Consider the following 13,483-nt stretch of genomic DNA (forward strand, 5'->3'; position numbering starts at 1 on the left):
AACTCCCCATGAGCTGCCCTCAGTGGTGTTTCTGAGTCACCGGGAGCAATGTGCCTGGGCAGCTGGGAGGCAGTCTCTCTAGACAACGTGGGCATTGCGAGGCGGAGGTCGGCGGTCTCGTCAGTGGCCTTCTCCCCTTCCTCTGCCTTCTGGCCATCCTAACAGCCAGCCACACTGTGCCCTTGAGGGAGTTGTTACAGCTCAAAGGATAGCCATTTCCATGCAGAGCTGTTGTCTACAGCATTTGGTAGACTAGTTAACACTGGCTGCTGATAGAAGGAGGCTGGCCAATTATGGCTCAGGGGAAAACTGTGATCTGGGTACTGGTAGCCCTGGCTGCCGAGGCTGACAGCTCTGACAGTAATCAAATAACTGTCCTTTAAACTCTGTTCCCCTGATGGCCCCTAGAGAACGGCACGTGCAGGAACACCATCTCCTTATGTCCTGCTAGTTATTTGTAAGATCTGCACTCTGCCCTCCTGGGGCCCTAGTGACACCACCTTGGGTCAGCTCTGTCATGGGCTGATACACCCAAACTTCACTGGCAAGTGGGGACAGAAGCAAGGTGAAGGAGGTTCAGGCAGTGGCAGCACGAGGGGAGACTTAGGGCCGTCCTCCACACAGTGCACACACTTACTGATAATGGAAACCAAATGGGTGCATGACCCTAAGGATGGATGCTCTCTTCTTGTCCTTCTACCCTCTGCTAGAACAAAGGATGCAACTCCCAGAACCAAAACTGGGCTGATGCTAAGGATGGCAGTTCTGCCTGGTAAGAGGGCCCATTATTGATCCTTTAAAGGAAAAAAGTCTGTTGTGAAAGTTTAGTAGATGATGGTAAGTACTGGTTAAATCTGTCTATTGCTAGTGAGAATAAATACATGATGTTAAAAAGACAGGTGATACTCAGAGTTCCGGAGGAACTTGACCCAGCTCATGGAGTTCAAACCAGAGGAGCTGTCACTTCAAGGATGCATCTTCATATTTCCTGCACTTGGGGACAGTTAGGGCGGAAGGTGTTCCCATGAATGGCAGCTGCACATATGTGCGGCTGACTTTCCCTAATGTTAAGATGGACTCAGCGTCTCACTGGACTTGGATGGGGAGGGAAGGCTTGTCTCTCTTCTTTCCTTGAATTCTGTATGAATACCAGGAGGGGGAAGTGTGTGGGCAACTTGAAGAAGGTGACACATGAAGTAAGACCAGTGACTGGGACATATTAACGGGGCTGCAGGATTTTCACAACACAGCTGAGAGAGTCCGGAGTGGCAAAAGCCAGATACTGAGCACAAAGCCAGTCCTCCAGGCTGATGCCACCCTCCCGGTCCAGGGACTTCTCGGCAAACTTGATCATGAGCAGTGTGCGCTTGATGTCTAGCCAGTTCTGGAGCAGGGTGTTCCTGTGAGCGGGGCTGGGGGAGGCAGTGAAAGTCTGGAAGAGATCTTCCCGGGGGCCCCAGAGCAGACACTGGAGGATGCCTTTGGCATCTGAAATGAGGATCCGCTCAGAAGGGTTGGGATTTAGGAGGCAGCTGGCCAGCTGCTGCAGGCCCCGGGAATAGGGGGAGCGGAGCGGGATGCGGGGCAGGTCGGCCCGAGTGTACTCCTTCTCCTTCAGCTCTGGGTTCTCATCGAAGGGGTTGGGCAGGTGCAGCATTTCATAGATGAGGATGCCTGTCTGGAACTCGTCGCACTTTTTATATTGCGTGGCCGTGATGATCTCCGGGGCGAGGCGGGACTGGTCCCGGAGGATCTCAGGATCTACCAAATGGCTCTTCTGCTTGGCCTGGGAGAAGTTGCTGACGATGAGCCTCGTGGGACAGGACGGGGTGGGGCTGGGCTCTGCAGGCCCCAGGCCCTGGGTGGGCCCCCCAGGCTGGTAGTGGACGAGCAGCAGGTTCTCCAGACGCAGATCGCAGTGGGTGACATGGTAGGGTTTGAGGTGCTCCAGGCCCGAGCACAGCTGCAGAAGCAGCAGACACACTTGCCTCTCGTACGCATCCGGGCTTTTCCCATGCTGCGCCAGGGAGTCTCGCACAAAGTCGGCCACTGTGAGACAGGGAACCTCTCTGGTGATGACCACAACGTGGCTTCTCTGCTTCCTGCTGACGACTGCCTGGCTTTCTTTGTGGGACGACTCTGCTTCGGAGCCCAGGTCTGGGTCCTTCCCATCAGCTTCTCCTTTCACCTCTTCTGTTGCTTCCATGTCATCCTCTTCCTCTTCGGGGGCATCGGGATCCTCCCAGGGAAGCAGGCGCTTAGGAACTTCAGCAAGGAAGTGACCGCAGTCCTGCTGGATGTTAAAGTGGACAGCCAGACTCTGCCGGATAGCCAAGCTGTGATAATATTGCTGTGATTCTTTAGCTTTGCTCTTACAGATCTGAAGGAAGAAAGCAAAGAACACAATTTAAAATGCACACTATCAGAACAAGGCTCATGATTCGTAAAGAGGGGTTAACTAGAAGGTGACTGGTAGGAGTCTGGAGTAGCGACAGCAAGTGTTGCAGTGAAGATACAGCATTAGAATTGAGTTTTCCAGAAAGGGTTTTGGTGACCCTGTGTTGAGTTTCAAGAAACAGTGTCTTCATGCTTAATCCATCATGTGTATTACCTCTAGTCCTTATGTGTGCGTGTGTGCTAAGTTGCTTCAGTTGTGTCTGAATCTTTGTGACTCTATGGACTGTAGCCCGCCAGGCTCCTCTGTTCATGGGATTCTCCAGGAAAGAATACTGGAGTGGGTTGCCATGCCCTCCTCCAGGGAATCTTCCCCACCCCGGGATCAAACTTGCCTCTCCTGCGGATGCTGCATTGCAGGTGGCCTCTTTAGCGCTGAGCCAACAGGGGAGCCCTCTAGTCCTTACACCAGCTCTTTAAATAGGCTGTGGGTGTGTGCATGGTCAGTTGCTCAGTCATATCCAACTCTTTGTGACCCCATGGACTGTAGCCCACCAGGCTCCTCTGTCTGTGGAATTCTCCAGGCAAGAATACTGGAGTGGGTTGCCATTTCCTCCTCCAGGGGATCTTCCCAACACAGGGATCAAACCTGTGTCTCCTGCATTGCAGGCAGATTCTTTACTGCTGAGCCATCTGGGAAGCCCAAAGTAGGCTGAGGACTTAAGAATTTAAAAAACAAAAACAAAAAACACAAACGCAGGGCCACTGGTTTACAAATCTAAGTCTGTCCAATACCAAAGCTTCCTCCTTCCACTCTATCTTGCCCCTCATCTAGAAAACTGAAAAACAAAAAGTCATTTTCCATTTATGCTTTCTTTCTGTGGAGCTTCATAGCCAAGACTTACACAGCAGCTCAATAAATAGCTTATAACGTAGGCCAGAATACCTTATATCACTGGTCGGGAGACTGACATAGAATTGACCAGGTAAACTATGAGTCTTCCTAACTTTTCAGTGAGTGTCATTGTGATGGTCACAACTCAGGCACTCATGGGTCACTGGCAGGATAAAGAATAAAGTTTGAGAGAATCGTTGGTCTCATCTAGTTGGAGCAAAACTGGCATTTCAATGGCAGAAGTCTAAGTTTTACATTTTCTCTCCTTTTTCTTCTTGAACAACAATCTGTACTCAGGTTTTATTACTTAACATGTCTTGAAACTGTTCCATAGATAGCATACTATTAATAGTTTGTTTTTTTTATAGCGACATACATTCCAGTGCATGGACATACAGAGTTCAGTTACCCCTCTCTACTGGCAGACATTCAGGGCCTTTCCAGCTACAGACAATGTTGCAGTGAAAAGCCTTATACATCCTCATATTGCTGTGTATGAGGATACCTGTAGGATAAGTTTCCAGAAGGGGAAGTGCTGAGTCAAAGGGATCTGTATTTAGATGTTTGATAAATGTTACCAAATTGCCTCTATCAACTTGAGTCAGTTTACACATCAGCCAGTGGTGCAGGGGGGTGGGGGTGGGTGGGGCGGTGGGTGGGGTGCTTGTTCTCTTCCCATTCTTGCCAGCCGATGATGTTTCCAAGCTTTATCTCTGCTGATCTGATAAGTGAAGAAAAGTATCTTTGGAGATACTATTTTTAATGAGTTATTGAGCACCTCTTCACATCTTTAAGGGTCCACTATAATTTCCCCCCTTTCATCACCATTAACTGTTTCTTCATGAAGTGAAGTGAAGTGAAAGTCGCTCAGTCATGTCTGACTCTTTGTGACCCCATGGACTATACAGTCCATGGAATTCTCCAGGCCAGAACACTTGATTGGGTAGCCTTTCCCTTCTCCAGGGGATCTTCCCAACCCAGGGATTGAACCCAGGTCTCCTGCATTGCAGACGGATTCTTTATCAGCTGAGCCACAAGGGAAGCCTAAGAATACTGGAGTGGGTAGCCTATCAGCAGATCTTCCCAACCTAGGAATTGAACTGGGGTCTCCTACATTGCAGGCAGATTCTTTACCAACTGAGCTATGAGGGAAGATCCCTATTTCTTCATATCCTTTGCCTATTTTCCTCCATTTGAGTCACTGGTGGTTCATTTCATTAAAAAAAAATTAGAGTATAACTGCTTTACAATGGTATATTAATTTTTGCTGTACAATGAAGTGAATCAGCTGCATATATACAGATGCCCCCTCCCTTTTGGGCCTCCCTCCCCCCAGTCCCTCTATCCCACCCTTCTGGATCATCTTAGAGCACTGAGCTGAGCTCCCTGTACTTTATAGCAGCTTTCCACTGGTTATTTATTTTACACACAGTAGTATATATTATTGGACTTCCCTCATGGCTCAGATAGTAAAGACACTGCCTGCAATGCAGGAGACCTAGGTTCGATCCCTGGGTTGGGAATATCCCCCGAAGGGAATGGCTACCCACTCAGTATTCTTGTCTGGAAAATTCCATGGACAGAGGACGCTGGCAGGTTACAGCCCATGGGGTTGCAAACAGTCGAACATGACTGAATGTATATTGTATGTCAACCTTAACTCCCAGTTTGCCCCTCCTGTCCCTTTCCCACCCATGACCACATGCCTGTTTTCTATATCTGTTATCTATTCCTGCCCTGGAAATAGTTTCATCTGTATCATTTTTCTATTGTTTCCCAGGCGGCTCAGTGGTAAAGGATCCACCTGCAATTCAGGAGACGTGGGTTTCATCCCTGGGTCAGGAAGATTGCCTGGAGAAAGAAATGGCAATCCACTCCAGTATTCTTGTCTGGGAAATCCCATGGATAGAGGAGCCTGGTGGGCTACAGCAAACGGGGTCACAAAAGAGTTGGACACGACTTAGTGACTAAACAACAATATCATTTTCCTAGATTCCACACATATGTGTTAATATATTTGTTTTTTTCTTTCTGATTTCTTCACTCTGTATGGCAGACTCTAGGTCCATCCACATCTCTACAAATGACCCAACTCTGTTCCTTTTTACGGCTGAGTAATATCCCATTGTAGAAATGCAGTACATCTTCTTTATCCACTCATCTGTCACTGGACACTTAGGTTGTTTCCGTGCCCTGGCTATTGCAAACAGTGCTGCAACCCTACCTACACTGAACACTGGGGTAGATTAAAAATACACAAACAATAAATGCTAGAGAGGATGTAAAGAAAAGAGAACCCTCTTGCAGTGAGAATGTAAACTGACACAGTCACTGTGGAGAACAGTAGGTAAGTCCTTTAAAAAACTAAAAACAGAACTACCATATGACCCAGCGATGACACCACTGAGCATAAACCGAGACAACCATGCTTCAAAATGACGTGTGTACATTTTCTCTTAACAGGTCAATATTCAAGCAATAAGCCCTCTCAAAAAGAATCTTATTAAGTGGTTATGGATCAAGGAAGAGTTTTTTGAACAAAAACATTAGCCAAGAGTTCTACATCCTCAAACAACTATTGTATGTCTAGTCTTAAAGGGTTAGAAAAGCAATAAATGAATAAAAATCACCCCTAAAAGGATTATTCTCATGATACAATATGAGAAGCTGACAACGGAAGGCTGAGTCTCCAATGCTATTCATAGATTGTAACAGCCTGGTCTGGACAGCTCCTCCAGGACCCTGGGAACCAAGAACAAACTTGCCACTTTTCCTCCTTGGCGGGAGCACGCTGCTGCACCTCACAGACACCAAAGCCTCCCAGCAACAGGTGCTCTGCAGCGGCTACAATTTGCTCGTTTATTGTGGTGACACAGAAAAGCAAATTTGGAAAAGCTTTTCTGGCCTTCTCTATTTACAAAGAAAAATGTATATTTCCTTAGGAGGATGCTGATGGATGCTCGGTTCTGGGAAGCAGCAGGCTCTGATTTCCATCAAAATAGACGCTTTTGAAAAAGGAGCCGTGGCAAAGGAGTCTGAAGGACAGGAATATCCCTCTCTCTTTCATTGTATTTATACATATTTATTACAGTGGTCAATCACACACACACACACACACACACACACACAAGCAGACGTACATGCACACATGAGAGAGATGCGAAAAAAAGGTTCTTTGTCTTCTACCACAAACTTCATCAGTTTTTGGCATTTCTTCTTTATGCAAACTTCTGGTCTTGAAATAGAGATATCCCCAGGCTGAGTTCAAGTTCAAACATATATCTTTCACAAAGCATTATCTTTGGAAAGCTTTCTAAGTCTCAGCACATGCAGTATAATATATAATCCTGATGCTCATCAATCACAACATGAATTCTTTCTATACTGTACTGTTGGCAATATTTCATATTTATATGCCACTAGGTATTTAAAAACCTTATACTAGTCATCATTTAGTTGTACGGGAGTTAGATCTAGGACATGACACATTCCAGTCTGAATAATTTGCTCAATATCACATTGCCCGCTAGAATGGAAGTTCAAAGGTCCCAACTCCTCAGCCTTTGAAAAGCCAGTCAAATACCATTGAGTTTGGCTGAATGAGACTGTAGTTAAACTCTGTCACCCTATAGAAGGGAAACTTGCCAAGGACTTGAAAGGCCTAGCATTTAGCCTGCTACCAGCTGTGTAACCTTGGTCATTTCTCTTAATTTCTATGGGTCCCAGTCTTTCTAAGTAAAGGAGACAATATGAAGAATACTGAGACCTATTCACAGGGCAGTTGTGAGAATCCAATGAGATCAAGTAGCTAGAGCATAACTGTAAACTACTGCTGCTGTGCTGTGCTGTGCTTGGTCGCTCAGTCGTGTCTGAGTCTTTGAGACCCCATGGACTGTAGTCTGCCAGGCTCCTCTGTCCATGGGGTTCTCCAGGCAAGAATACTGGAGTGTGTTGCCTTGCCCTCCTCCAGGGGATCTTCCTGATCCAGGAATCAAACCCAGGTCTCCCTCATTGCAGGCGGATTCTTTACTGTCTGAGTCATCAGGGAAACCCCTGTAAACTACTAAGCTGTATAAATGTAACATTCATAATGACTAAAACAATGACAACTTGTAAATGTTAAAAACTGATGCATTATAGAATCCTCACATTTTTTCTGGAGAAGGCAATGGCACCCGACTCCAGTACTCTTGCTTGGGAAATCCCATGCACAGAGGAGCCTGGTAGGCTGCAGTCCATGGGGTCGCGAAGAGTCAGACACAACTGAACGACTTCACTTTTCACTTTTCACTTTCATGCATTGGAGAAGGAAATGACAACCCACTCCAGGGTTCTTGCCTGGAGAATCCCATGGACGGGGGAGCCTGGTGGGCTGCCATCTATGGGGTCGCACAGAGTTGGACATCACTGAAGCAACTTAGTAGCAGCAGCAGCCCATTTTTTCAGAGAGCAAGTCAGAAAATTTCATCTTTCTTTGGGGTCTGAGAGCTACATGCTCCAGCAGTGAGGCTCTCTGATGACAGGTTTGGCAGAGGGTGGCTAAACAGGGACCATTAAGGTTTCCCACCTTCATGCCAGGTCAGCCCCGACCAACAAGTCTAGATCAGCACTATATTCTGATTTAAGATGGGCCAGTCTAAGACTAAGGAAGAGAACTGTTTGGCCAACCTGTAGTTTTCACTGTGCCAAGCTGCACAGAAAAAAACTTGCCACCTCGTGGCTTGCCATTAAAAGCAGAGAAGATATTCTAATTGCTACTTCTATTCTAACTGTATCTATACACACTCCACACACACCCCCACACACAATTTTAGAAGCTATCTCAGAGTTTTGTGAGTAGATAAGAACATGGATACCACAATAAGAATTTATGTTTGGCTTCACAGATCAACTTGAGATAAAGGTTCAAAGTGATTTATGAAGAAGAAATGATAAATTGTTCAGTCAGTTGGGATGCTCTGAAGGAAAACAGTCTGCTTAGAGAGCCACGCTGAGGAGCTGGCACTTCCTTATCTCTTCACCTTATAATATGGAGACAGGCTGAAGAATAACTGGTCACTCTAGTTGTAAGAGCAAAGGAAAAAGGGAGAAGACTGGAGTATGAAAGAAGAAAACAAAATACTAGTGCTTTTAATTAGCTCATAACTAAGAAAACAGTTACAACCAAAACACAGACCTATGGAGATGTCCATAACAGGGTTTTTCATATGATGAGTATCTCATAAATCTTTATTATGGAGGCTGCGATGATGTTAATTTAGGTAGGAGTGTTATATTATTCTATTCACCACGAAGTAGCCATTTTTCAAATATTAATAACTTGACTCCTTTGGTTTAAAAAAGACCTCAAAATGACTTGGCTTCAGAGATGAATTTCTAGTTCAAAAGTCATTTCAGAAAACAAGCCACTCTTTCCAGAACAAATGGAGAGGGGTCTTCCTGCTGCTTGTTGTTTTTCCCTTCTTCTCTCACTCAGTATTTTCTCTGCTGCAGAGATCAAAGTAACTTCTTGGCCTCCCATTTTCATTTACCTTTCTTGAAAGAAACTCACATTCCTTCCTTACAGAGGGTAGCTGGCTTCAACTGAAATCCAAGCTTCCACTCCCCAAGAAGAATGATTTCCACAGGACTCCTTGGCTCCACAAAATTCTGAAATAGGAACTAAACTGGAGCTGGAATGGTCCCATATCTTCATGTAAGATTCCCTTTTGTAATGGGAGAGAAATCATCTCATATTTGTTTTCACTATGTACGGGAAAACCTATTTAAAATGCTGCCGATTTTGGCAGACTGTATCGCGTACATTTTCTGAATGGGAAGAAAAGCCCTCGGAGAGCCCGAGCCACGGTGACACTAGAGGGAGCTGCGACATCAAGATCCACGAGTCACCTGCATGGAAACCGCAGCAAGAGAACAAAAACCAGGCTGGAGAAGGCCGAACCTCTGAACACGCTATCGGTCTCCTTACAGACACGTTCTTGGTTCCACGGAAGTGGCAATGCCTCGTTCATGCAGAGGGAAGGCTTCGCGTGGGGAGCACAAGCAGGAGGGGACGCCCATCCTGGGCACACTGACCTTTGCCTGCTTGCCCTCTCACAAGCTACTTCTCCCAAAGAAAGCCAGAAGAACATCAAAAAGGAGAGCCAGTCAGCTGATAGTTCCACACCCACCAACGTGGACAATACACTGTCACAAAAAAAGAGGCTTGGGGGAAACTACATGCTTGTTTGAGTTAATCAAGATGAGTGAGAACAGCGAAGGAGAGGAGAAAGACTGACTCTCATCAATTGAGCATTCAAAAAAGTACATGACGGCTCCTCAAGGACTTCCTGTCTGGAGAACACGGCATCCTGAAGCACCAGGCCAGAGCCCCCAGATACAGTGGAAAAAATGCTTCCAGAATCAGAGCCAAGTTAATCTCTTCTGAGACTTTCTGAGACCTGAGTCAAAGCCCATAACCCTCACACAAGCCTGATCTTAGTGGGGAAACAGGGCTGACAATGGATTCCCCACACACAACCTGGGAAGTTTAATTCCAAACATTCATTTCAACGCAGGAGCTCATTTTCTGTGTTGCTCCTGGCAACTACTCTGCATACCGTTGAGGCAAACTTGCCTTTATAGAGCATTTATGTTTGCTATAATAATCTTAATCTAGCTAGATAGCTAACTTTAAAAAAGTAGACTGTGTGGGGCTTTGACTGTAAAGCCTCACTAAAAGCAGCTGGGACAGAGAAGACAAGGTTATGTGTCTAATGCTACTGACACTGTCAGAATGCCCACGATGCCCGGGACCTGTAATGAAGGTGTACACTTTCCACCCTTTCAGTACTGATTCAGTTTAAGGCAATGAAGTAGGAAGATGGGGAGGGGGGATGATGGACATTTGGCAAAACTGGATGGCTGTGGAATAAATCAGTTGTTGAATGGGGAGTGGTATTGTCAGCTCTTACTTACTCGACCCTTCCTCCCAAAGGCTCCCTGAAATGCTGGTGTTTGAGGGGTTTGCTCTCTTTTCTCATTGACACTCTCCCTTCAGGAAGCTCATGGCTTCAACCATCGTGATATACTGCTGACTTTCACATTTACATTTGCGATCCAAACTTATCTTTGAGCTTCGGACTTATTTATACAAAGGCCTACTTGATTTCTCTCCATATATGTCCCATCCTATAGATAGATGCCTTAAAGTCAACATAACCAAACCCGAACTTTTCCCCACCGAATTTCCTGTTCTAGTATGCCCACTTTTGGTGAATGGCCCTGTTATCTGCCCCAGCATCTAGATGAGTTATCAAGTTCACTCTGGGTTTCTCCTCCATCCTCATTTCCTACATCTCTTTAATCACCAGCTTTGACTGATTTTGTTCCATATGCTTTCAAATTCTCCTCTTTTCTCCATCTCAATGGATACCATTATCAATTGCTGGTCTGCTACCAAAGATTTCCAACTGGTCTCCCTGACTCCCATGTGATTTCCCTCAAATATACCTTTTACGTAGCCACAAGAGCCATCTTTCAAAAAAAAATCAAATAAACTTCCTAAGGGTTCCCCATTATCTCCAGAGGATGAAGTCCTGGCCTGGCTTCCCTTGCGAGGCTTATTTCTCCCCCGTCTCCTACTTTTGCCACACTGAACTCCAGCCAGCACCCTAGTCCTACCCTCCAGGGCTCTCTCTGATTGAGGCGCCTCTTCTCCCCTCATCTGCCTGAGGGGTGTCCACCTATTTCTTTCTTTAAAGTTCTCACATGTGTCATGTGTGTCAAAGACAGAAAGTGCTAAATGCCGGAATCTCCTTTCTGTGCTTAGCTACACCTCATGTACATGTCTCTATTATTACAGCTGTCACATTGTTTGTCTGTCTTAAGAGCAGATATTTTTATCTTTAGGGCCCAGCACAGAGCCAGGCACCTAGTGCACGCTCAGTGTGGCTACACAAATACTGAGAACGGTGACATCTGACCTGGTGTAGCCATAAGGCTTATTTACTCAGAACAGCTAGAATATATGATTAGCTCTTATGAAACAGATGGAAGCTGGCAAGCTGATGGGGAGGGGGCAAGGGCAGACAAATCTGGGTAATAAATGCTCACGACCTGACTACACAAATGAGTCATATCTGAACAATGGCGGCTGTCTGCTGAGTCCAGGCTGCCCTGGAGGCTCAGGGGTTTTGTGCTGTACAAACCCACACAAAACAACACTGCTCTTTGTCATTCTGTTCAATTTTCTCTTTTCTCCAAAGGAAGCAATATGTATAAAATACAAGACTCTTCAAAAATATTCTACATTAGCTTTTATTTTTCAATTATGGGCCCAGTTGGCCTAGTGTGCCTTCAGCCGACTTCCACTTTATCAGCAGGGATTCCCATTTCCAGCTTGCTCTGCGCACTTTACAGGACCTCAGTGAACCTTAAGTGAGACAATGTTGTGGGGAATGAATGGCAGAGGGACAAAAATGATACATGCTGACGACTGCACACACACTATACCATCTGTGCTATTCTGTCACATTACCCCAAAGCACAACGGCATATGGGAAAGGGCGAAGAATGAAAAGCTGCAAATTCTAAATTGATATTCATTATTTGGTATGACCTCACTCTGAGAATACAGACTGATCACTGATAGATCTCAGTTCTTTGATCTGTCCAGAAGGAGTACGGCCTTACTTGCTGCTACAGAGCTAAGACCATACATGCTCAATGCTGTTACAATCATATTCAAAATGGATTAAGTGTTTACTATATAAATACTGTCTGGGCCCCCAGGAATCAGAACTCCATGCTGTAGAAATCTGCTATGAGACCTGTCAGGTAGGCCAGGTATTTTACAGCTTGACTTGCTGTAAAAATGTTCACATGCCCACCCCCCCCACCCCAATATTTTGGAGTCTAGAAAAGAAATTCAAGAAGGCAACTGTATAGTATTTCACTATTTTACTTGTGATTTGTACTCACTGAATTCTTTTTATGCTCCCACTCAGCATATGGAGCAAAAGAAATTCATGTGTGTTCCTGAGCCCAGTAATTTAGGCTGACCAGGTGACACCCAGGATGATCACACTGGAGAAACTGAGGCACAAACCAGTTGAACAACCTGCTGAGGACCCAGATTAGGAATTCTATTAGTTTGAATCTCAATATATAATTCTCAGCTGTGTCCTCTCACTTCATTAATTAAAGCTGTGGCTCTTTTCCCACTAGACAGTTCATTTTGATTCTTGGTTTACCTGAGTACCCCCAAATCTCTCCTTTTGAAACCAATTTCCAGTAGAGACTTTAAGGCACTTCTGTATGCATTCAGCAGTGAAATATAGTGGACACTGACCTAGGGTGGCTACGAGTCTGTACAGCTGGCTGCTGATCAGTCGTTTTCTGGGAAGGTCCAACGTTGGGCACATTTGTGTTGCATTATGAAAATGAAATAATGGGCTTATTTTATGAAAATAAAAATTGGGCTTCCCTTGTAGCTCACTCGGTAAAGAATCTGCCTGCAGTGTAGGAGACCCGGGTTCAGTCCCTGGGGTGGGAAGATACCTTGGAGGAGGAAATGGCAACCCACTCAAGTATGCTTGCCTGGAAAATCTCATGGACAGAGGAGCCTGGTGGGCTGCAGTCCATGGGGTTGTGAAGAATCGGGCACGACTGAGTGACTAACATTAACACTTATGAAAATGAAAATGGTTTCCTCTCTATAGTTGGTTCCTTGTCACTAAGCCAGCAATTAACTGCCTGATCCTATAGTCTGAACTAGTTGTAAATTCCTACCAATCCCCATTATTCCTATTAATGCTTTTTCATTTACTGTCTTGCTTTCTCAGCAACCACCCCAATGAGATCAATGGAGACTCCAGAGTCAAAATGCAATAAAAGATGTTGGTCTCCACAGTTCACTTCTACTTTATTACAAGCTTTTAACAAGATTCTTGGCATAGCTGGAAGAAAAGAAGCTGCTCCACTGCTGTAATAGGGAAGTGAACACCTTCACTGAGCTTTCTGTGCTCTCTCTGTGAGAACAAAGACCAGGCCTACTTTAAAAAAAGAAGATACCTACTACTACAGAGTTGGAAGTGCTGGAAAAATAAGTCAGAAATGTATACTTTTGCTTACAAAAGATTTTCATTGCCTTCCTCAAAGTAATTTCATCCATTTCTCATGTGGTCTCACATAGCAGCATTTGTTATAAAATGA

General features: G+C 45.3%; 1 protein-coding gene across 6 annotated transcripts in view; it reads right to left on the minus strand.

Moving 5' to 3' along the window:
* Positions 1–261: 261 nt before the first annotated feature.
* PEAK1 (pseudopodium enriched atypical kinase 1) overlaps positions 262–13,483 on the minus strand; it is a 323,221-nt gene continuing 309,999 nt past the window's right edge. For all 6 annotated transcript variants that reach the window (XM_069560149.1, XM_069560146.1, XM_069560150.1 and 3 more), the window contains one exon: positions 262–2,380. In XM_069560149.1, the coding sequence (XP_069416250.1) occupies positions 1,220–2,380 (1,161 nt within the window). In that variant the 3' untranslated portion in view covers positions 262–1,219. The remainder of the gene's footprint in view (positions 2,381–13,483) is intronic.

This window comes from Ovis canadensis, chromosome 18, assembly GCF_042477335.2.
Source record: "Ovis canadensis isolate MfBH-ARS-UI-01 breed Bighorn chromosome 18, ARS-UI_OviCan_v2, whole genome shotgun sequence".
Classification (NCBI taxonomy): domain Eukaryota; kingdom Metazoa; phylum Chordata; class Mammalia; order Artiodactyla; family Bovidae; genus Ovis; species Ovis canadensis.